At 36.2% G+C, this 26,653-nt stretch overlaps 1 protein-coding gene across 6 annotated transcripts in view; it reads right to left on the bottom strand.

Annotated features, from left to right (window-relative positions):
• Nucleotides 1-26,653, bottom strand: part of NTNG1 (netrin G1) — a 377,746-nt gene that overhangs the window by 347,656 nt on the left and 3,437 nt on the right. For all 6 annotated transcript variants that reach the window (XM_042251650.2, XM_004002252.6, XM_012177447.5 and 3 more), the window contains exon 2: nucleotides 21,050-21,780. In XM_042251650.2, the coding sequence (XP_042107584.1) occupies nucleotides 21,050-21,295 (246 nt within the window). In that variant the 5' untranslated portion in view covers nucleotides 21,296-21,780. The remainder of the gene's footprint in view (nucleotides 1-21,049; nucleotides 21,781-26,653) is intronic.

Below are 26,653 nucleotides of genomic sequence, written 5' to 3'. Positions count from 1 at the left end.
AATTGCTTTTTTTACCAGTATCATCAGTAACAATAATTTTGGTGTATAATTAGTTGATTTGTCATTCATTAAGACTGCTAATTATAATCATACTATTAAATCATTACCCACAAAATGATCATAAGAATAAATACAATATTTCCTGGGTACTTAAATTTTTCACTCATTAGAATTTTGAAGAATGACATATACATGCCCCCTAAAAAAGAAGTAATTTATTTATCTTGCTTAGGTCCTAATATATTTTCAATATCACTTCCTTTAGATCTTAAAGTATATATTTATGTAAGAAATCTAAATAGCTAAACACTTTGAAAATGGGGTTTTTTTAGTATTCCTATTCCTGAAGAGCAGATTTGATAATGTGTCAACCCACTAAGCAATGGTCACCAACTATTCAAACAGTAATCTAGGAGTTGCTATGAAGGTATTTTATAGATGTAATCAGTTGGCACTAGTGGTAAGTGGTAAAGAACCCACCTGCCAATGCATGTAGATGCCAGAAACAAGGGTTCAATCCCTGGGTCAAGACAATTCCCTGGAGGAGGGTATGGCAACTGACTCTAGTATCCTTGCCTGGAGAATCCCATGGACATAGGATCCTGGCAGGCTACAGTCCATAGGGTCAAAGAGTCGAACACAACTGAAGCAACTTAGCACAGCACAAGTCCATAATCAATTGACTTTAAAGAGAGATTATCCCAGATAATCTGGGTGGGCCAGATTCATCAGTTGTAAGACTTTAACAGTAAAACCAAGGTTTCCCTGAAGAAGAAATTCTACCTCTGGACAGCAGCTTCAGAACATGCCTGAGGGTTCTATCATGTCTTTCCTGATAGTGTGCTTTATGACTTTGAATTTGCCTAACCCAATAATTGGTGTATAAGCCAATTGTTTACAATGCAATTCTTATGTATCTGCTGCTACTTCTGCTTCTCTAATTGAATTCTGATACAGCAGGCTGGTGCAAGGTGTCTTGGCTATTGTATCAGAGAGAAGAAAAAGGAGAAGGTACTCCTTGCCCTAAAATTGATATCTCACCATGTCAAATTGCATTATTATATAGCCATTCACTCCTTTGTGAGATCCTATTAACAATGTAGACATTTCTAGAAGGAGTAACAGCATAAATCATTCCTACTAAGGCCTTTGCCATTAGAGGCCCCCTACTCCCTCCTGATGCAATGAAAGGATGCTGCCCATTAAGAGAGCTATAAGGACCAAGGGAAAAGTAGGCAGAAAAAGGAATGTTGCTATCTTGGAGCTTGGCCAAGGGCTGTGCTTAGTCCCTCAGTTGTGTCTGACTCTTTGAGACCCCATTTACTACAGCCTGCTAGGCTCCTCTGTCCACGGGGATTCTCCAGGCAAGAATATTGGAGTGGGTTGCCATGCCTGCCTCCAGGGGATCTTCCCAACCCAGGGATCAAACCTAGGTCTCCTACATTGCAGGTGGATTCCTTACTGTCTGAGCCACCAGGGAAGCCCAATAATACTGGAGTGGGTAGCCTATCCCTTCTCCAGGGGAACTTCCTGACCCAGCAATCGAAACAGGGCCTCCTGAATTGCAGGCGGATTCTCTACTAGCTGAGCTACCAGGGAAGCCCTAGTTCTATAAGAACTAGTAAGTCTCCATCCAAATTTCCTTGAATTCCTGCTCAGGCATAATCTTGCTTCTCCCAGGTGGTCAAGACCTTACAGAAATGTACACCCCACAGAATCTCACTATCAAAAAAATGGTGCACACTATGTGTCAAGAAGTCCCAAGGACTTCCCTGGTGGTCCAGTAATTAAGAATTTGCTTGTCAATGCAGGGGACAGGGGTTCAATCCCTGCTCTGGGAAGATCCCACACGCCATGAGGCAACTAAGCCCATGTACCGCAACTACTGAACCCAGTGCTGCTCCTACTAAAGTCCTCATCCCCTAGAGTCTGTGCTCTGCAACAAGAGAAGCCTGGCACCGCAGCTAGAGAAAGCCTTCACCACAACTAGAGAAAGCCCGCATGCAGTCAAAAATAAATAACAAAATTTATTTTAAAAGCTCCAAAATACTCTCACCACTCTTTATAAAATCAATATACTTCAGAGAACAGTTTCATACACAGACTACAGACCCAAATAATGCATGTGCAGATTAGACGGTTTGGAATACTTTTATTTTCACTATATCAGTAAATGTGGGTACGAGTTTGATAGGAAGTGAAGCCTAGACTGAATATGGACTTTGCCATGGTTCTGGCAAATTTCAGTCTGTCAAGAACATGGTGCACATATGAAACTGGTGACCAATTTGATCAATTTTTTAGAAAGCCATGAAATCACAAAAAGTAGTCAGTGATTTAAAGGTATTTCTGGAGATTTTGTTGCTAAGTGGTTTCTATGAGCCGCCCCTCCATAGTCAAGAGAGACCTGACAGACCTGTCCCAAGTTTAGAGGACTGAACCAAATAGGAGAGAGATCAAAGCAACTGCTATAGACACGAAAAAAAAAAAAAAGAACAGAAAGTGCTTGTTCTTATGTTCCTCTAGGATGCAATTCAAAAGAGGATTATTTTAAAACAGATTTACTACTGGGATTATTTTGTTGACCTTGGAAAAGATCATTTCAAAGTCATTCCACTTGTATTTTCCTTAAAGGGAGCAGAGATGCTCATGAACAGGTATAGACAAAAAGACATGTCAAGTTAACGCAAAGATACTGCAAGTTTCTATAGAGAGAAAGATTTTAAGCTGTCCCAAATAATAAGAAGAAATAGGATTTACATAATCAAAAAATACTCTCCTGGACATACTGTCTCATTTCATAGATCAATAAACACTTATAAACATGAATGCAGAGCTCCTTGACATTATATTACAACTTAGCGCTGAAGTCCTTTTTACCTCTGACATTTCTCTAAAATGGAAACAGGAACCTAACATATGATTTTCTAGGATGATTGTGGATTTCTATTAAAGAAAGAAAGAAAAGCCAGTAGAAGCAGCATTTGAGAACAGCCTGGCTCATTTTAGACTATAACTACATGAATAATCTAGTTTCATAGTAAACTTCCATTAGTTACATTGTGAGATTGCAGGCTACATTTCCTCCAGGGACCTCAAAGTTCTTTTCTGGTATCAATTTGTCAATAGCCCAATGCCTCTAATACTCTGGAGCCCAGAGGAACTTGGTCTAAGATTATTTCTATGGAAGCCTTTCATAAACTTTGTGGCAATCCAAGCTAAGGAGCATCAATAATGACTGCAATGTTCTTTTGCTAAGTGCTTACTTAAGGAATAAAAGACATAAACGTGAAAAGATAAAAGAATGGCTTTGAGAAAAATTGGAAGCTCAAGGCCAAAATACTTACATCTTTTTAAAATTCATTCAAACTTTCATTCAAAGATTAAATTCATACATGTTATACCTTTAGTTCTTGGTACAATATATGCAATCTTTACTCTTTAAATGAAATGCAATAAAAGTTCATAATTTTAAAATATGTATAATCTAACATCTATCACTTACTACTGTGACTGAGAACAAGTGATTTAACCTTTTTTTTTAAAAATCTCAGCTTCCCCACTTGTAAAATGGGGCTTGTCATTTATATATTACTATTAACATGACTCAAAATGTATGAAACCATTTTTAAGTTCTTTCTGGTGGCTCAGTGGTAAAGACTCTGCCTGCCAATGCAGGAGACAGAAGAGACACCTGTTTGATCCCTGGGTCTGGAAGATTCCCTGGTGGAGAGAATGGCAACCCAGTCCAGTATTCTTGTCTGGAGAATCTCATGGACAGAGGAGCATGGTAAGCTACAGTCTATAGGATCACAAAGACTCAGACACGACTGAGCACGCACACACACGCATGCATACACATATGAATCATTAGTATAATAAAGTTGGAATTTGAACTCTGGATACTAGGACTTTTAACATTAATCATAATTAATCATATATAAATAATTTTTATTCTATATCCCATCTATTTAATAAACTGGGAAAAATGCAATATTGATGTATTGATATTTATGGATAGACTGTTTAGAATAAAGATCTTTTTGGAGACCATACATAAATTCATGCCACTCTAAGGACGCCTATAGGCAAGTTCATGGAGTTATAAACATCTGTTCTGGAACACTGAAGACCAAATAAAATAAAACGGCATTCAAGAAGTTTTATAAATGTTTTTTACTGGAAATCAGTGGTAAAAACCGATAGTCCAATGTGCCAATGAAACATTATATAGTCTCAAATCAGTATTTCAGAAAAAGGAAAACTAAGTATTTTGGGAAAAGAAGGAAAACTGAGGTTTGGCTAGAATTATAGAAGACCTTCTGAATATCAGAGCTATAGACATAGGCCAGGTTAAGTTGCTTATATTTGAATTCTATGTTCATTTTGATTTTTCTGGTCAAAATTACTTGGTTAGACTTCAATATTTATTGAATTGACTCTCTAGATGATCTGTTAAGTACCTAAGATTTGTGATCACTGATCTTACAAATAAGTAATAAGAATTATAGTATCTTTTTATAGCACTTTATATGGCCTTTGTCTTTTATAAGTACCTTCACCTACATGATTGTGTTTAATGATTGATAGAGAGGAGGAGAATATGACAGGTATAAAGAAATGATGTTACAGTATCAGGTATTGGGAAACATAAGGACAGCTGAACAGAATTTAGATTAATTCATGGATGGCACAGTCATAACATTTATTACTGCTGAGATAGATCCATGAAAGGAAATCAGTTTAAAAGGAAAGCTAAAGACAAGGCTTTGCTTGTGTCCTGAAGCTGGAATGTCCTTCCATTCTTTCTTCTTCCATCTCGGAGCAGTTTACTCTTCCCTCAAAGCTCAGCTTAAAGGCCATCTCCTCTATGAAGCTATCATTGATCCCTCTGAATTTTCAATAAGCTGCTTCCCTCTGTGCTCCCATAGCTCTTTATATACTACTCTAGCATAGCATTTAGTTTCTTCTTCTTTGTAAACAGCTGTTTACTTTATAAGGCTGCTTGAAGGCAAAAGCTAGCCTATCATTGTTATCACCCATTAATGCCCTGCACAGGGCTCTGCAGAACAAGGAATTCCATTAACACTCGGAGAATTGAATTAACTGGGGGGAACACCACTATGTTAAAGAACTAAATACTCCCAACAAGATATCCCTGAGGGTCACCTTCTGCCAGATTCCGCACGAGGTCACTTTGATATCATAAATAAAGGCAAAGACAGTGGAAAGAAGAATTGAGGTGGCAGGAAAGATTATTAAGGGACAATAAAAACAAAGCAAAAGTGGAGAGAGCAGAGACGCAGGAAAGCAGACTGCTAGAAGGGCTCTCATTCCACCACTATATATTAAGGGCCCATTGTGTATCAGGCACTAAACTAATTGCTTTGAATATAAGGGAGAACAGGGTTCCTTGTCTTCAAGGAGCTTCCAATATTAGTGTGGAGACAGACGAGTCACCAATAATTACAAAATGAGGTGCTAAATACTGGTAAGGATAACTACTTACTATAACGTGTTTGTAGCATGCCTAAGAAATATTGCTGTCAAATTGCCTTTAAAAATAGTTCCAATGAGGAAAAGGGGATAGAGATTAGATTTCTAGTCTTGTGATAACAAAGTTAGATTCTATCCTGGCTACTATAAATAATGCAATGATGAGCAACGTTTGTCTTGTTGCTCAGGACTGTGATGGAGATACACTGGATGCTTTCGAGCAAGAGGATAAATGGGCAATACAGTAGTCAGAAAAGTTGATTTAGGACTTGGCATTTCCGTTTCCCATACTGAAATTTCTCTCTTTTACTTCTCCTCCATGAGATTCAACACAGCGATCCCATTCCAATATTTTATTAATAAAATGAGCTTTTATTTATTTTCTCACAGTTATTTACTTTAACATTTTTTGTTTTTGTAAGGAGTCACTATGTTGCTGTTAGGCATGTCTAGTGCAGTTGTTAAAACATTGATCCATTATAATCTCAGTGCAAATGCCATTGCATCCATGAATAATTATTTTAATACTGTGTTATTTAGAATACATTTCATTTACTTCAAAACCACAGTTGTGAAATTATTTTGATTTTAAATACCTGGCTTGGAGCCAGAGCCTCACAGTTAGTTATTAGATGCCATTAGTAACATCAGGAAAAGCCAGGCAATTCACAAAAAGGAAACTAAAGGGAAAATATTCAGAAGATCCCATCAAAGCAGAAAATGAGAATCAGAAGGACTTCAACTTTTCACCAACAGAAATGATAATAACAATGATAAAAATGATTAATATTTACTGAGCACTGTGTTAAGTATTATCTTTATCTAACTGTTGCTCAGAACAAAGAAATGTAATAACTTGATTAAGTTGAAACTTGAACCTTGAATTTATTGAATACAAATAAAATATCCCTAATGGCACACACTTTCCCAAGCACACAACTCCACTTAGGAATGTGTATGTGTGTGTGCACGTGTTCAGTCATGTCTGACGCTTTGTGACCTCATGGACTGTAGCCTGCCGGGCTCCTAGGTCCATGGAATTTTCCAGGCAAGAATACTGGAGTAGGTTGCCATCTCCAAATCTAGGGGATCTTCCCAACCCAGGGATCAAACCCATGTGTCTTGGGTCTCCTGCATTGGCAGGCAGGTTCTTTACCAGCTGAGCCATGAGGGAAGCCCCTACTTCAGAATACCAGGATTCCAAATGTTTAGCACCCTTACACCTAAAACTAACATGATATGGGACATCAACTTACTTCAACAAAAATAAATCAATGAATTAACTAATTTTAAAAAACGCCCAGGACCCAAGGATCCCGGAAACTTCCTATCCAGAAAGGGCATCTGGCCTGTTCTTACTAGTATGAGGCTACTTTTTTCATCTTTACTGTTTTTCCTCCTAAAACAATCCCAATTTGCCCCAAACAAACAGGCAAATGAACGAAACGTGTGCTGATCTACCTACACTGTCAGCCTAAATGGAAACATCCTGGCTGCCGGTTTTAACTGGAAATGGAACCCTTCCCTTGCTGTCCAAATTTATTATAGTTACACATCACCCTCAGGTTTTCATCTAGGAAACAAGTCATTCTGGTGATGGATGAGGCAATATTTATATATCATTTTGCAAAGTAAGCAAAGAGACTTCCAGTTTAAAAGCATTATAAGGCTATTGTTATAGTCCAGTAATGAAGATAGTGATTTTGGAGAAAAAATTATATATAGCTAAATGGCAAAACCAATACAGTATTGTAAAGTAAAATAAATAAATAAAGAGCAAAAAAAATTTTTTTAATTGTGATTTTTGTATAAGTTATATAGATGAGAGTATATCTTTCAATCCAGGTGGAAGACGCCACTCTTAAAATTTGTTGCCCTAGGTATAAAAATCTAGTCAAAGAAGTTTATTTATAGTTTGGCTCAATATTTATTTCTCTAAATTCTCTATTTATTCCTATTGATCCATAACTATGAGTATTTATTAATGATGCTCATACAATGTCCAAGTGATTTACTATTAAGTAATTTCTAAAAAGATGGGCGATTAAAGGTCATACATAGAGTCCTATTAAAAATCCTAAGTTAATTACAGTTGTGATGATAACTAAATCAAACTATGAGTATCATGACATCTAAGGCAATAAAAGAAACATGATTTCTTAAACTTTTTTCAATACACAGTAAAAGGAAGCATATTAGTATACAAGACAAAACTTAGGGGAATCCTTATAATCTGTTGGTAGGACTTTAAAGGGTCCAACTGCTTTTTATGAAAATATCATACTCTATAAACCAACAGATTGGTTATTGGGTATGCTGCTGCTGCTGCTAAGTCGCTTCAGTCGTGTCCGACTCTGTGCGACCCCATAGACGGCAGCCCACCAGGCTCCCCTGTCTCTGGGATTCTCCAGGCAAGAATACTGGAGTGGGTTGCCATTTCCTTCTCCAGTGCATGAAAGTGAAAAGTCAAAGTGAAGTCGCTCAGTTGTGTCCGACTCTTAGTGACCCCATGGACTGCAGCCCACCAGGCTCCTCCATCCATGGGATTTTCCAGGCAAGAGTACTGGAGTGGGGTGCCATTGCCTTCTCCAGTTATTGGGTATACATCTTGGGAAAAAGAAAATAAAACAAAAATCTTGCTCATATGCACCAAGATATGGGTAAAAAAAATTTTATTGCTCAGTGATCTGTAATTACATAAAACTAAAAAAAAAAAAAAAGAACTTCCTAAATTCCCTAAATAATGAAGACTATTTATACAATGGAATATTTACTTTTAATATGAATGGACAAGATCATACAGATCAAATGGATAATTTATAAAAACATTATTGAATAAAAAAGTAAGTAACAGGATAGATTTTTCAGGATGGTAATATTTTAAAAGCCCCAAATAAAAATTGCATATTGTTTATGAACACACAAGCTTGGTATAAAAATATTAAAATATGGACTCAAAGGAAATGTACCAAATTCACAACACTGGTTCCCTTTGGGAGAGGGAGGCAAAAAATGGATCAGGGCATGAAGACAAAGACGATTTCAACTTGGACAGTATTTTTTAAAAAATCATAAAAAAGACAATATGTACCATAGCTAATTTTCAGTGGTAGTTGTATCTGCATTTGTTATAGTGCTTACATACTTTAAAAACAAAGAATTCTTATGATATCTTCAAGATCAAGGACCTCCAAAGGTTCTATACATCCCAAAGACCATATATGTATTAGAGCAATAATCTTTGATATGGATGTTATGATCAAATTAACATATCTAGCAGTTCATTTATTCATTCAACGAATATTTACTCAGCCCCACTATACACAGGTACAAGACAATGTTCTTGCCCTCTGGTGCTTGTACTGGGGAGGAAAAAAGAGATATAAATAAAGGAGTAGCATATAACATAATAAATGTAAGGTTGTTATAACTGATATTCAGTCAGAAGGTACCCAGTAAAGTGTAACCATCAACATCTCTTCTGACTGGTCAGTGTTGGAGATGTCCCAGTTGTTATATAATTTGAACATCAACCCCATAATAAATTCAATGAAGAAAAACTAAGCAGGATCAGGGAAAATGAATAAGGGGTGTGGAAGAGAATGATTTTAGATGAGATGGTCAGACAAACCCCTTTGAGAAACATTTTTCAGCAGAGACCTAACAAAAGGTGGTAATGAGCTATGAGAAAATATTGAGAACTTAGGTCCAGACAAGGCAAGAATAAACTAAGTTTAACAAGGAACATCAAGAAAGTAGGTGGAGAGGACTGAGCAAGATGAAACTGATCAGAACAGAGATCAGAGAGGTATTCAGGGACCAGATTACATAGGATCTTTCAGGAAGCTACAGTGGTTTAGATTTAATTCTCAATGGGACACAAAAATATGAGAGGAAATTAAACAAGGAAAAGCTCTGACTCATTCAGATCCTTAAAATTTTATGTATACATATCTATTTGCATAAAATATACTGTCTAGTTATATATTTATATGATATTCATATAATATTTATATATACATAATATGTGCATGCATGCTTAGTTGCTTCAGTGGTGTCTCACTCTTTGTGACCCTTTGGACTGTAACCTGCCAGGCTCCTCTGTCCATGGGATTCTCCAGGCAAGAGTCCTGGAATGAGCTGCCATGCCCTCCTCCAGGGGATCTTCCAGGGATTGAACCTGTGCCTCCTGCATTTCCTGCACTGCAGGCAGATTCTTTATCCACTGAGCCACCTTGGAAGTCAATATAACAATATATATAATATAATTATATATACCATAGAAAACACTATATATTTTATATATTCATAATATTAAAAAACATATACAATAATTACAAAACATATAAAATATATATTATAAAACATATGTGAATTTAGTAATAGGAAAAAAGTGGGAAGCAAGGTGACCAATTAGATACTGCAGAAGTGAAGCCTAGAGATATAGCTGATTAGAACTTGGTTGTTAGTAGTGGAGATGATGAAAAGTGATCTGATTTGGGATATATTTGAAGTTTTAGCTAATAGAATCAATATATATGTGTTGTTAGAGACATAAAGGAGTTTAGGAGGATTCTTAGATTTTTCCATCTTGAGTAACTAGATAAATATAAGCTTCCATTTATAGATATGGGAAAGACCAGAAGCAGAATTGATTTGGGAAGAAGAAATCAAGAGTTCTATAATAAACATGTGAAATTTAAAAATGCCTACTAGACATCCAAGTGGAGACAGCATGGAGGCAGCTGGCTATATAACAGTTGTTATTGATAGTGTAAAAAAAAAAAAAAAAAACTCAAAAGTATCACGTTAACTACTTTCTCAACACTTCACCCACAAGAATACAATTTTGTTAACTAGCCAAAAGTTGCTAACTTATTATTCTGGTTTTTAGACGGTAAATACAATATGTACTCTGCTGTCTATGATTTCTAACAGCTTATTTCCATTTATATGAACACATTAATGGAAAAGAAGCAGGAATGGAAACAAACACTGTTGATCTGGTTCTCGTATCCCCGAATGAAGACACTCATTACATAATGTGTATTTCCAACATTCCATACACTCTGTTTACAGAATCCAATTTTCTGAGTTTATTTTAGATAAAAGGCTTTTTAAATTCAAAATCATAGTACTGTAGCTTACAGTCCCAGTTATAAATGTGATTTTAAAAAGGGTTTTGTGATGATTTTATCTCACATACTACAAATAAAATTAGCGAGTAATTTATAGTATAGTTTAAAAGTAGGACACGCACGTTAGATTGCCTGGATTTATATCTGTTCATCTCAGGTGGTACTAGTGGTAAAGAATCCACTTGCCCATACAGGAGACATAAGAGACACAGGTTCAAGCCCTGGATCAGGATTCTTGCCCGGAGAATCCCATGGACAGATGGACCTGGTGGGCTATGGTCTGTGCGGTTGCAAAGAGTCATACACAACTGAGCATCTGAGCACAGCGATACAATACATAATCTGTTCCCACTACTTAATTGGAAAAGTTTCTTAACATCCTGTCTTAATTACTTTACCCACTGAATAAGAATAATGATAAAACTGAGAATTGCATGAACTAACAAAGTGTTTAGCGCACTGCATGACATCAGGGAAGTTCTTGATAAACAAGGTTATTTGTAAAAATATTCCACAAGTTAGATTTAACAAGCATGCATAAAGAACTACTATGTATTTACACTGTGCTGTGCGTGTGTGCTAAGTCACCTCAGTTGTGTCTGACTCTTTGCGAACCTATGGACTGTAGCCCACCAGAATCCTCTTTCCATGGGATTTTCCAGGCAAGAGCTATGCTAGGCGCTATTAAAGTGATCTAATTATGACTAAATAGAACATTATCCTGTCAAACTGTAGATGCATTGGTGACAGTGTTTCCTAACACCACATGTAAGATCAGTTTTCCTAAATTTTGAAATAAAAATCCACATGGCGTGGTCCAAGTATCACAATCAACCTCAGAGTGGTCATCAGCGGATTTTCTTTGTCATGCACAGAGCCTCTTCTGCAACTCGTACTGACCACATACACTGGATTCTCCTCTCCCTTGAGAGAGTTGCTTAGAAGCATATTCGACTTCATTTTATCACTTCCAAGAAGGAAAGAACAGGAAACACACAAAAAGTTATACGGAATGGTAAAAAATCATTGTTCAGACATGCCCTGATGATAGTGTCAGCTGCTGGACTTCTCAACGGACATCAACCCTCTGGACCAGAAGGGCTATTTCTTTGCGCTAAAACAGCATCCAGCTCAATTCTTCATTTAATATTTTAGAAGTCAGTTCCAAAGTAGGTCAAAGAATGAAAACCAATTCTGGTTTCTTCTTCGGCTCACGTCTTTAATTTTCATGGAACTGATACTATGAGAATCTATTCCCAGAAAGATGAGAAGAAACTTACAACCTGCCAATCTCAGTATAAGTTCTTTTCCATTATGATGTGTGTGAAACAACTTTCATCCTTTTCCCCTTTTGTAAGAAAAGAAATTCGGAAATCAAAAAATGGTACATGAAAAGCTAGTCTGAGAAAGGAAAAAAGAAAAAAAAAGTTAGTCTGCCCATTGTGTGGGGAACTAAAACCAAACCATATTTCACACCAGCCATCTTTATACAAGGAATTGTTTAACTATGCAACTGTCTCCAAAAGCACTGATTCTAACTGAACAGGAACACTTTACTGTGAGTGAATGACAACTTCTCAAAGTTTTAACATTAGAAGCAAAAGACTCAAGAGGGCACTCAGATGAATATTTCCTCGCTGTGAGATGACGGCCCCCTGATATCAAAACCCAGGGCAAGATTACATAAAATTTCCACAAATAAAGGGTATGGAAAAGTCTCTGAAACAAGACCTACTTTTCTGGCAGAAAGGATATTCACTTCCGAACTCGATCAACTGATAAATGGGTGGTATCTGTTTAAAAGGCCCAAATATATATCTTTTAATTGTTGACTTCAATAGAAAAGTTAGAAAAGGGGCAAAAAGTACAAAGGAGTAAAACTACTACAGTCAGGAACAAGAAAATTTAAATGGCCAAGACACGTATTAAAGAAATCAATCTGTTCAATAAGCAAATAAATACATTTAAAAAAAAAGTCATTTTCACCTTCCAACATGTTTGTATATCAGTGCCAAATTTTTAAAACTATTATCACAGCAGAAAAGGTGCCTGTAATAAGGATAATTTCATCAGTATCCTTTTTGGTAAACTACATAATTTATCTGCTAAGACTCTATATTAGAACAAAATTTAAGACTAGAGGCCCAGTACTGATGAGGGTCTAGTGACTAAGACATTTCATAAAATGCTAGAGGAAATAAAAAGTAACTATCTTTCTGGAAAACTGACAGAAGTTAAAACTGATAGAAGTTAAAATTGACACCAGTTAATAGCCTTAAAATATAAAAAATAAACAAACAGAAGACTGATTAAAGAAATATCCAGATATTCATATGGTAGAATACTATATACAGTACATCTCAGAAATATAATGTTAAATTTTGAAAAAGGAAGCTATACAATAATGTGTATCCAATTTTTCCATTTATGTAAGGTTCAGAAACAATACTATTTGTAATTTGTAGGTAACCATCAATATGTAATCTTCAATTATTGTTAAAGAAGAAAAAGGAATATAAAGGAAGATAAAATATCAGAGGGTATAGCACACATAAAAGAATTAGGATCATTTCCCAAAGTTTTTGTTTTGGTTGTGTGTATGAGGATAATGTTTACTGCATTGCAATATAAAATGCATTTCTCACTGTGGATCAATTTAAAGCCAAGTTTTAAAGCCACATGTATAGTTTACAAGGTGTTACTTGCTCATCTTCAGCTTATTGCTCCCAAACAGGTCTCCTGACTTTTGCTCTCTCCCATGTGGCAGGAACTCTCTTCTTTATACCTCTAGAAGCTCTCTCTCATGTCCAGAGAAAAGAGAGCAAGGCCCAGAGAGAGGGGCTTGCCTGAGTCTCACATCTAGATATAAGTCTAACACCTCTTTCCCCTGATGGCTCAGATGGTAAAGAATTTGCCTGCAATTCAGGAGATATAGGTTCAATCCCTTAGTCAGGAAGATCCCGTGGAGAAGAGAATGGCAATCCACTCAAGTCTTCTTGCCTGGAGAAGTCCATGGACAGAGGGGCCTGGCCGACTACAGTCCATGGGGTCACAAAGAGTCAGACACAACTGAGCACTGACACACACACATCTTTCCCCAAGATTCACTAGAGAATGCTCTGTCCTTTCCATTCAGTAGGATTCCACTTGAGAACAAAAGAATACAGCCCAACCCTTTAGCCTCAATTAAATACAAAACAATAAACTCACCATCAAAAAACGTGCATTTACTATGGGAGAAGAGTAGATTTAATAAAGAAAACTATTCTGATATATGTTCATCAAAGCATTATAACCAAAAAAAAAAAAAAAAGAAAGAAATGAAAATAATATCAAGTCATCAAGGTATGAGGATGATTAAATATTATATATTTATAATAGGATATTTATAACTATCAAATTATATTCTCTAATAACATATAAATAATATAAGTAAATGATAAAGCTATATTAGCAAATAAAAAAGATGAAAAATTATATGTGACATGATTCCATGATTCAAACTTTTGTAAAATAAAATGTATATTTAGGGAGGAAGACATAAGAAAAATGACAAAATGATTTCAATGTTGAGGGTAAGCTTTTTCATCTTTTCCAAATTTTTTATTTGGAAAAACATTTTTAAAATATTTTTAATATAAACGGAAAAAATTCTTCATACATACTTTCAGTGTCGAAACTCAAAGTAGATTTTTCTCTCTCATCTCTGTTTTGAGATCATTATAAGCTGCCCAAATGCAGTAGCTAAATTTTTTGTCTCTTAATTTACTGGGGAAAAAAAAGATTCATGATAAAAATCCTCACAAAACAGAAAACGTTCCAGAATATTAAATACTATATTCGATCAATTGATTAATTAGTTAAAAACATGTTATTATGTATTTGTTACCTAGATATATGGTAAATGCTATGAGGCAGAAAAGCAGTGCAATATACAGTCTCTATTGAGCTCCTACTCTGCATCAAGAGAGTATGGGAAACTGTCTCATGTATTATTTCACTTAAAGGATAGCAGTGGTCCAGATCAAGAGTCAAGATACAGTAAACGCAGGAAGCATATGTGTATGTGGGTATATGAATCAATAAGATGAATGAATTGCTAAATGTTACAGAATAGTAGAGTAGATAGATGGGCATATATTTTAATTGCATAGTTAAAAGGTCAAGAGAACGACTTGAGCTGATGTTGAAAGTGAAAGTCGCTCAGTCGTGTCCAACTCTCTGGGACCCCATGGATTATACAGTCCACGGAATCCTCCAGGCTGGAGTGGGTAGCCTTTGGGGATCAAACCCAGGTCTCCCTCATTGCGGACGGATTCTTTATCAACTGAATTATCAAATTGGCAGTAAGTATACAGAGAAACCAACTTGATACAGACCTTGAAGGATGGGTGGAATAGGGATAAGAGACTATTCCAAGCAAAAGGAATGTCATCTGTTTGTTCTGGTAGAAAAACACAGGAGATGAGGGACTTCTTGTGTGATGACACTAGTCACTAACGTCAGAGGATCAAGATGCCAGCCTAAGACCCAGGCACAGTTCCAGAGCTAAGCAGAACAAGCCCCACCACCAAAAGTCTACAGAATATGCCTGAGAGACCTCAAAACAATCCAGACAGACTATGGGGGTTTTTAAGGACACTAGTTCAACACTTTTAAAGTGGTATTTCTCTAGAGCAGAAATCTTGGGGGAACTGAGGGAGGTAATTCAAAGTTGTCTACTACAAGGCAGGAATTATACTGAAGTCGCATGTTTCACCTTTAAAATCTTGTATATGTGCATTCAGTTAAATGCCCCTCTTCATCTCTGTGTACAACTGGAGCACCAGATATATGAAATACACACACACACAGAGGTCTAACTTATTAGTCCTATGAATTTTTGCTCCTCTTCCACTCTGACACATATAAGGTGTCAATCTACCATTAATCAGGCCACTAGGCTGTGATTTAACTGCTGTGCCTTCATCTGCTGCAACCCGCTCCAGTGTTCATGCCTGGAGAATCCCAGGGATGGGGGAGTCTGGTGGGCTGCCGTCTATGGGGTCGCACAGAGTCGGACACGACTGAAGCGACTTAGCAGCAGCAGCAGCATCTGCAGGACCCAGAGGTTTTTTTCCTATCTTCTTCAGACACAGTTTAATATCACGGACTTGGCTACCAGAAGTATTTTCCAAGTGGCCCTTTAATATGCAACAAAATAATCCACATTTAAACTCTGAGTGCTGGTCTTACTTCTGTGCCTCTGTCCCCAGATTCTGGCTACATGCCCCTATATATTAATGTTGCTGAGGACTCTTTGTTTTTGTTTGCTTCCTTTCGAGGGAGGGACCGTATGTTATCCGGTTTTGATTCTCACCACCAGCACTACCACCAGGTTCTGCATGTGCTATACGCTCTGTTCACTTCATTCCACATACAATAGTCTGGAGTTATATCTGTGCATTAGTCCAACAGAAGCAAGGGCTCTTGAGCACCCAGAGAACACTGTCTGGGAACAATAAATGACATGAGGCAGGTTTTAAGTTTAGCTAGCCCCACATAATCTTTATCAGCTCCCTCTCAAGGCCTCCCACATAAACCATGCATGCTCTGCCGGTGCAGCCTCAACCCAAATCCAGTGTCCCTTCCAATGAGACTGCCAGTCCTAAATCGCCTGGAAATGCCATTGGGTCCTGATGAAAAGTAACTGGAAACAAGGTTGTAAACACTCAGATTTAAAAACCACGCAGAGTACTTTAGACTTGATACATAAGTAATAGGGAGCTACTGCTGGCTCCTTAAGGAATACTTGATATAGCGCTATATCAGAAGACCGATCTCTGTGGAACTTAATTCACTGCAAACATAAATTAAGTTTTTCTTAGAAATAAGTCTAAATGATGAACTAAACAATGAAGTGTTAATAATGAAGGAACTGAAGATTTTTAAAAATTTCATTCTGGCATAAACGTAATTCAGGGATAAATCAACTCAAATGAAAGATATCACTGTTATTAAAACTTCATTCATTCATTGTGTTTCAAGTGAACAGAGTGAATTTTTAAGATTATTTGATTATTATATAAGTCAGTGTCACTTCCAGTTTTTGGAAAATTGGTATTAATGCCTTGTCATTAAAAACATAACGAAATTTATCAAATTAATTTCTCAAAGGCCACCTGATAGCCACCAGATGGCAACCTGAGCTGATGTCAAGTCAGAAATGTAAGTTATGGGCAGCCCTGAGACTATGCATCCATCACCATTCACTCATCCTGCTGGGTTTCTTTAAAATAATAAAACAGGAAGGCTTTTGTACTACTTTTTAAATTCCATTTGAACATAATGAAATATGCTCTATCCACAATGCTTACAGCAATTAAATTTTTTTTCTTAATAGGATTCCATTTGGAAATAGCACAATATGGAATTATCATTAATAGACTTGCTTTGGTGCCTGAATAAATGCTATCAAGAGCACAGGCACACATTAGTAAATTTCCTAAAGAAAATCCATTTTCATTTCAAATTCTGACATTTTATTTAGAAAAATTATACTGTTCCTTTTAATTATTTCAGTAAACATAATGAGGGTATTGCTAACTACACCTCAGAGTACTTTATTTTCTCCATTTTTTAGTAATATGAGTCTACATGTAATTAAAGGCGTGCTGCATTAATGATGCCGAAGGTCTCCAAGGGAAGCATTTAATGTCCACCTCGTAATATTATGCCAAAATTACATGCGCAGAAGACATTTTAATAATCTTTGTTTCCTAATTTAGTTTTGATTGGCTCTGAAATCCATAGCTGCACTCAAGGGCTCACATTTCTACCGTCATCAGCACTTCTGTGTCATAAATTGTACAAACGCCTATGACTTCTTCCATCTGTAGGCTTCTTCTGAAAGCTTGTGTTTAACTTATCCAGAAAATTAGCCACAGGCTGGAGATAACTGCAGATAATTTTGCCATTTTTAAGCTACTGGGGTGTTGCATGAAGATATGACAACTAAGTTTGTCTAAATGCAAAGGACAAGTTATAGCTTTATGTTGTCACTTCAGCTTTACACCCAGGTTCAGATCATCATATTTGCTCTTTATGCAAACTGAGACAAACTGTAGTCACTCGATCTGTATTTTCCGACAAAGCTGTGCTACCTGAAGCTTTTATGCAGCTGAAGGAAGGACACAATATATACTAATGTTATCGCTGCCTAAAAAAATTTTTTTTAATGCTTAACTCTCTTCTGCCCTTCATATTCTTCCCCCTTAACAAAAACAGATTTTTTTTTTTTAGCCATCAACAACTTATAAGGAATATGTCAAACTAAATTAAAAAGAAAATGTATGGCCTCAATATACAAAATTCATGCATATACATGTATATGTGTATATCTATTTCTATTCCCCTATTCTACTATCATAAAACAGAAATGGCAAAATCTCCCCCAAAAACTAATATTTAAAATGCTAGTACTATTACTATACAAAAACTTAAAATTACTGGTTTTAAGAGGTATTATGCGGGTTACCTAGGTTAATAAGCAGAGATCTAAATGGAATCATGTGGTCCATTTTCCCTAAAATCTCACTCTAAAGTAAATGCAGCATTCACGGATGGTCACTGGCTATAATGATGGAGGTGATGCAAAACAGCAGTACAGACTCTCAGTGCACTGCCAATGAAATTCAACTTTATATAAGATAAATTTGCTATGGGAATTATAGGGTATTTCTCTGACCAAATGTCCCCTTGGTGCTCAGAATTGCTAGTCACAGCTAATAAGGGTGTCACTAGCTGAGTAAGTGATTACTGAAACCAATCTGCAGCAAACATTTACATATCAGGGCTAAGCAGCGATTGTGCTTATATGGCAGCTTCCCTGATGTAATAGGCCATAATGACTCTGAGGGAGCAGGTATGGATGCATGTGTCAAGGAGGGGAGAACGTGAAAGTCATAACACAAATGACTTTATGGATTCCCATTAGACCTCGGGCTAAGGAGCACCCAAACAGGTCTGATATGGCAGCATCCCGAACCAGCTTTACAGCCTTGTGTCAGGAACCCTTATACTAAAGAATGTTATGGAAAATACAAAACTGGAGGGAGGATGTGTTGCTATATTAGGTTACTATCTTTGACTTGGTATGTAATATGCATACAAGCAGTCCCAAGCTTTGTATTTAAAGGGTAGATTATTAAATCTGTTATGCCAATTAAATGTACATTAAGGAGCCCAAATTAGCATTATAGGTAACATCTCACAAACTTCACACTCTCTCTTGAAAAACAATTCTGTTTAACGACAAGGTTAAACCCACCAAGGCTTCTGAATATTTGCATCATAGTAACATGCAGTATTTTAAAACACTGCCCTATGGAGTCTCATATAAACATGTAAAGTACATATATTACTGCACTTGAGAAAGCTGCAGAATATAATTTTCATTTTTTCTCTTTTGCTCTCTAACATCACTTAGCCACTGAACTGCTAGGAATTGGCTTAAGAACCTTAGACCATGTAACTGTAAAAAGCAGGCATGAGAAGTTCTATAATGTGCCCTTTCCCACTCAAGATGGGAGAGAGAGGTATGCTGAAGACACCAGGTAAACCCTTCAACATGATGGACAGGAGCAGTGCTGAGCAAGCATTCTCTTGCCAGAGGCTGACATCAGGGAAGCTACACATTCAAATCACATGTTGAGCACATCATACAGAACCTGTGCAAGTACAAACAGCACTCTGAAAAAGGATCTCTGCTATTTTACTTAGATCTGTAAATTATTAAACAATTCCAGAAGAGGCATATTGCTAGCAGTGCATGTAAGCCAATACATAGAGTGTCTTAACATTAAGACTTGGCCCAGAACTATCTTCTGCTAAGGACTGGAAGATTGCACCACCTGTCACCTGAACAGCCATTTCACCCCTACATTTGCAATAAGATCTTAAATTTGACCTCTTATGAGAGATTATTAGAAACCTTATATAAAGCCAACAAATGCCTCTGCTCTTTTACAGATTTATTACAGTTTTCCTAATGTGTTTGAATAAACTCCTCTTCTGCAAGTCTCTGGTTTCTAAAAGGCAACTTTTTTGCAAAGCACATACCTGCTTCCCAGAGACGGTCCTCTCTTTGAAATATTTAGTCTTTCAGAGCACTTTAGTCATAGTGACACCTAATAGCCAAGCTCTTTTTCTCACTCTCCACAAAATCAGGTTTAGACTATAATTCAAACCAGTCCCCAAAGGCACTCCTGAAAAATGGCAAGCCCTTAGCTTTTAGGCGAAAAGACTCTTTAGTGCTCAAAATTGTTTTCTGTTACAAAACGTTTTCTGCAGTGCTAGGTCTAAGATGATCTTATGCTAATTTAACTCACTAGGGACTGTGAACAGATGCTACTTTGATTAATAGTTTCACTATCCTGAAAATGCCAGGCCAGGTTCAAGATAATAAAGTCAGGTATGGATACTATTAAAATCTGCCATACCATTACATCTGTTATTTAGAGAAAAATGAGATCCCAGTTCATGTATCAAATAAACCCTATGTATAATAATAATAAAGCAACATACACCAAATGAACACACTGTTTGAATTCTTTAGCACACTGATTTACATCATTTTAATCATCAAAGTCTTTACTTACACCTTATGGGCATATTTTCAGCAATGTCTCTAGTAAAAAATTCAACATGTCACATAGCATTTATGTTACCACCCAGAAAAAGCCTTTTCTAAACTATGAAAACAATGAATTATCTAGCTTTGCTTATCAAAAGGCGAGTATTTGAATCTGCATGCTCCATGTCATTACCTTTTTAGGAAACATTTTCAATATTCCAGCCTTTTCTCTGGAAAACCCTTACAAACAAGAGGCTGAATAAGTTGACAAGACTCTTCCAGAAAAGCTTCTCATGAGGCTTTGGCTCCTGTCTCCTAACCAAGAATTTCCAAACCACAGCAGTTACCCGATGAGGAAAACCGTGACATCTACTCAAGCCTTGAGCTGTAGAACACAGGATTAGCCTTCATTTAAAGATGCATGTGAAGAAACCTTTATGTTTTTAAAGCTGGCTTACCAATGGATTTTATCCTTCACCTATCACATGTGGTCTAATCATATTCCCAATCTCCAATCTGAAATTTAAACTTCAATTGGACTTTTTGCTTTACAATTTATATTCAGTGCATTTGTCTCAGTGAAACCTTTGGTTCACAGGAAGTGTGTCAATCACACTGTGCAAACTGTAATTCCAGGTGGTGCAGGCCTCCACTGAGAATGCAACTAGCCTGTTAGCACAAATCTGCCACCTGCAGATTCAGCTCATTGCCTGAGTTGAGTCTTATCACTCATCACATTTGTATGCACATACAACATGCCCGCACTTAACATGAAATATGCAATTCAAAAAGGGTGTCTCACCATTGCACAGAATGTCTCAGGAGGGTCTCCACAGGTAATGTCTGGAGGATCCAGTTTCACTTTCAGATATTTTGTCATGTCTGTGGATTCCGGCTGACAGGCCATGTAATCCCAAACTTTCCCTTCTTCTGTATAAATCTGAGTCTTACACACATCATAATGTCCCCACACTAAAGGGTAGGGCTGCATCACTGAAGACACTGTAACCCAAAGGGCATGAATTGACAGGAATCTTGACAAATACATCTCTAAATTCTTGGCAATCTTCGTGGTAACTAAAGCAGCTTATCTATGTCTATACGTAGGTAGGTTTGTATATTAAAAAAGAAAAAAGAAAAAGAAGATGAGACTTCAATGTAGATTCCAAAATTAAAAGTGAAGGGTTCATATATTGCACATGTTCAGGTATATTGAGGACTTTGGTGGAAGCCTAGCATACTTGTGCACTAGGCATTAGCAACAACTTGCAGCTTTTTCATTGTCCTAGTACGTATCTGCTAGCCTTGGGTCTAGTTTGGTATTTTTTTTTAAACGATGTCCAGTAGCAGATAAGGATTTATCAAAATGATGGCTCTCCTATTGTACATCCAATAACCCTGGGTGCTTGATGCTCACAGTTCACAAGGGATGCTCAGGCGCACTGAGGTATCAGTAGCTAAAGCAAAAGGACGAGTGTCTATCGCTCGGCGTCTGCTTCCCATCAATCATTCTTTTCTTCTGGCACCAACACCCTTTTAGAAACAATAAGAATAAGAGTTATTGTCCCACAATCATTGCATTACAAAATATATGATATGTTGACATTTGGGAGGTTAGATGCAATATGAAGCAAATTGGTGTAATATGGATAACCTTTACTCAGCTGCTTTGCTAGAATGAGCAAACCACAGAAATCATTCACATTAGGAAGAATTTTGATATGAAGGATTTAACTCTTCCATAACAAACACAGATGTTTGTGTTCCAGGTGACTTACAGGTTTTCACTTCAAAAATTATATTCCCATCTTGACAAAACTGAAAGCAAGCAGCTAGATTTAAACATTTCTTCATATATTGCAGTGCTGGAAAATCTTCCAGGGGAAAAATGGGGGAAATGAGTGCTTTTATAACAATGGCAAAGAAGTGACAACTACTTCTATGCCTTTTGTCTCTTGGCAAAGAGACCCTAAAAATCAAATTCCTTGTACATTTCTTAGCTTTTGTTAACTGGAGTGAAAAACCAGCATTGTTGGCACAAGCCTGTCCCTTTGGATTTGCTCATTATATTAGAAGAATTTAGCATCTTTTGTTTAGTTGCATTTAGTGATAAAGATAACTTGGCTCTCTGAAAAAAATATTCAAAAATAAAACCAAAGCAGCAAATTTTCCTTTCATAAGAATTTTCTATTTTCTTACATCTTTTTATAGCCATTACATCTGCATTTGCAGTTACTCTCTGTAACAGAAGAAGGGAATTTGTCCCAAAGGCAAATATAATACGCTGCTTTAAAACTAAAAGCTCTGTAGTAAAATGCACAATTTAAAATGCACATATAAAAATAGCTGAGGGTGAGTTAACAGGCCATGAAGCAGAATAATATGGCACTAATTCTAAGAGAAAATAAAAATTACTGTTTAAAAGTACTTTGGGCTAACTGATAATACAGCCTACATACTGAATACAAATCATTGGTGAGTTTAACGGGCAACTTTTCTCTTTAGAGATCACTGTCTAAATCTAAACAAACAATAATATTTGGAATCCAGGTGTAAGAAGAGTGCATTTGCTTAATTAGCTGATTTATATCATCACAGTCCCAATAATTAAGTATTTTTTTAATGTAAAAGGACAAAAAAGCCTACAATTTTAGGAAATACCATATAGACCCTTCAATTCACACTGCTGCTGCTGCTGCTGCTGCTGCTAAATCGCTTCAGTCATGTCTGACTCTGTGCGACCCCATAGACAGCACCCGACCAGGCTCCCCCGTCCCTGGGTTTCTCCAGGCAAGAACACTGGAGTGGGTTGCCATTGCCTTCTAAGCAGTTTAAATATGGAAGTTCACTGTCCTCACACAATCTAATAGAAGGAATCTACTATATTTAAATAATATACCATCTTAAAATGAACTAAGCCACAGAGACTATGAAATGCCAACAGATGGTTGAATTGTGTTTCCATAGCAAAGTAATTTATAATAATTGCTTTATGGATGCAAGCGCAATTTTCATTATATTCAATTCATAAAATGTTATCATACTGCTGCAATTTGTGATATTTTCTATTAGGAAAAATGTTGAATATTTGAGTTCCTATGAAGCGATAATTAGCAGTTTGTCTAAACATGTATAAACTACAGATTTGAATCTGCCTCTTTCTTGTAATGTAAAGACTATATTGTGCTCAGTGAAATCTTAAACCAAAAAGAAAAAAAAAAATCACAGAGAAGTAAATGTTGTGGCTACTGTAGCCTTCTGCTTTTTCTGAAAAAAAAAAATTACTAATTTCATTAGTAATTTTAAGTTGATACTTTCAGAAGCAGCTGACATTTTGACAATTAATAATCTGAAAAGGTATTAAAATAATACAAATTTGCGTTTTCAACTGCGTTTACTACTTTATTATAATAAGAACAAACACTTTCATGGAGGGGGAAATGGAAGGGAGGGAAAAGTAGGCATTATAACTGAAGCAGTGTAAAATCTACTACACCAGAAATTATTAACTTAAATTCTTAGTTTCAAATACATAACATGTTAATCAGCACCATATACTCTTGAAGACCTGAGATGAACTGCTTTGAGTTTAAAATGAGTGAGCACAACAAGCTAATTTTTAATATTATTTTTAAAATATACCTTAAGTATATATTTGAATTCTGAGATTAATAACATTTTAATCAGTAAATATTCCTCCTAATCTGCTTATTCTTCACTACTGTCTTCATCCACTTTTTTGCCTCAGTTGAATCACAAAATGAAGGATGACCATATAAATTTATGTTAAAAATTTGGTCACTAAGGAAACGTATGGGAACCTGGTACTATTTCCTGACACAAGAGCAATCCCAGTGCAACGAATTCTCATTAAAGTACACCAGAATTATAATGATGGTCATTACACGGAATTATGGACTACACCATTGATCGAATTTAGAAAACTGACAAAGAAAAATGCAGAGGAGTGCAAGACATTTGAATATTAGGCAGCTGCAGGACCGTGCAACAGACATTCTTGACAAGAAGCAGCCAATTATAGCTTAAATTTCTGGCACATAACCAGTTGTGATTAATAGTTTTCCATTACATTACAGACATATTATTAATGTATTAAAAATGTCAAACTTTGGCAAGTACTAATATGGCATGGCTCAGTTAGTCTGCAGAATTTACACTTAATGAGCTCCCATTGACACAGGAAAAGATATTGACCACAGCATATTACGGATGAGGAGCAGAGGGTCACTAAGCTGTTCTTTAACATAATTATTTGATTTCATTCTAACTTTTATGTTTGTAGCGTCACTTAGTATGTATCTGTCATGTTAGGATCTACTTTTCATTGCCATACACTTCAAAGAAAATCCTCTTACTTTAAAATCAGTAAGAAACTAATAAATCTATGAACTTCCATGCCACACAATGGAAAAGAGGCCCCTGCCAAAATCAGGAATTTTCTATTAAAGTATAATTAAGGAGTTTTCAAAGAAAATAAAATGATTTTAAAATAGAACATGATTTACCCCTTAACCTCTATTACCTAATGGCACCAGTTCCCATCTGGATGTGCTTTCAACCAGGTTAAAATCACCAATAGCATCTTCAAAGCTAGGTCATTACAGCAAATAGCCAGGCAAACAGATTATGAGGACAGTCAATGACATATCTGGGGGTTTAATATACCAAACCAATTCCTTCTTGCCCATAACTGAACTAATTGCCAAGTAACGTGGACTTTGAATTTGTCTCAAGTGCTCACCTAAATGTGAGCAGCTTCAGAAGAGCTCTGCACAGTCCCATTTCTAGTTCGTAACTTTGTGAACCCTGGGAACTCACTGTAATCGAATAGTGCCATCATCTCTACCTGTACACTAAAGTATTAGGAAGTCCTCTTTGATAGAAATACCCATTAATATGCCATGAGTACTCCACAGACCTCTGACTGGTGTATAAATTTGCAAAGCCAATATGAAAATATAAAGTTATGTCATGCCCTCAAGTTGATAGATGTTACTGATCTGGACTAAAATGAGCTATAAAATGGCTTTGCATACAAGGAACATATCTTTTCTCAGGATTCTGTAGCTAATTCCCTTCCACCTTGTGTTAACTTTGCAGAAGTCATTTCACAGGTCTTTTCTTTCATTAGAAAAGCAGCCTCCTAAATATTACATGGAAGTAATAATGATCAAAACTATAGACAATTATACTCTAAAAACAACTGCCAATTTCATCAACAAAGAGGAAAACATTGACAGTAAATCCACTAACTCTAGCTGGCTCTCAGTATCCATTCTATTATATAATCTCACGAGCAGGAGGGGGTGGTGATAGTAGGCTATTTATTCCATAAATACTCAGCTCTCAGGGGCACCTGAAATAGACAGCTATTGACTCATTCCTCATAGACATTAAGAATTTTATAAATATGCATGTTTCTGAATGGGAAGGAACAAAAAGAACATTGACTAGAATCATATTCCATTGAGTGAAAAATACAAGGAGATAAAGACATACCCAAATTCCATAACATAGCAAAATTAGCAGCTTCCAACACTGTCATGAGACTGACTAAATGGGATATTTAACATATATTACACGCTCTCTGCATTTATTTATGTGTTGTGAAGAAAGCATATTCTAGTCACCTTAATGGGAGACATTTGCTTCTATCCTTTTGTTAACTGTCTTTCAAGATAAAGAAATTTTACATGTACTGCAACACCACTGGCATATTTTACTCATACTTGATTGGGTATTATGAGCAACTGCCTATCAAGAGATTCTTAATAAAACCAAACAGCACACCTTAGTATTTGAAAGATCTCTGCTTTCACCAAGAGAATGATTAAGGAAATTAGAAAGCATACATTTTGCAGGATGTTTAGGGATGGAATAATACATAAAATTTTTTCATAATCAGTTAAGTCTAGAATAAACATGCTGTTTTATTAATGTAGAACAACAAATCTTTCATTGTCTTATAGGGAAGTTCAGAAATCCAAGGTTTCAAGTACACATTTGAGAAAATCTACACCCACCTAAAGTTTTGAAACAAAACTCTGGAGATAAAATTGTTTTTAAAAGTACACTAAATCTCTTACTGATCTATAATATAATTCATATACACACATTTTTCTGTTAACATATAATTAATTTTCTGAGTTGTACACAATTTTCTTTCCAATTGACTTGGTGTTTTTGTAACTTTAAAACTCTCCAAATCTTTACAATAGTTAGAAAATTTATCAACCAAGTGTGTAATGGTTTAATATTTTCAAATTAGTATTTGATCTGTTTTTTCTTTTTTTTTTTTCAGAATAATAACAGAGGCAAAGAGAGGTAAATGTACCACTTACAAACATACAAAAGGAAACAGAAAAATATATTAGCCTCCTTCTAA

Source organism: Ovis aries, chromosome 1, assembly GCF_016772045.2.
Source record: "Ovis aries strain OAR_USU_Benz2616 breed Rambouillet chromosome 1, ARS-UI_Ramb_v3.0, whole genome shotgun sequence".
NCBI classification, from domain to species: domain Eukaryota; kingdom Metazoa; phylum Chordata; class Mammalia; order Artiodactyla; family Bovidae; genus Ovis; species Ovis aries.
Note: the sequence above shows the minus strand (reverse complement) of the source record. Positions and strands in the feature narration are given on the sequence as shown.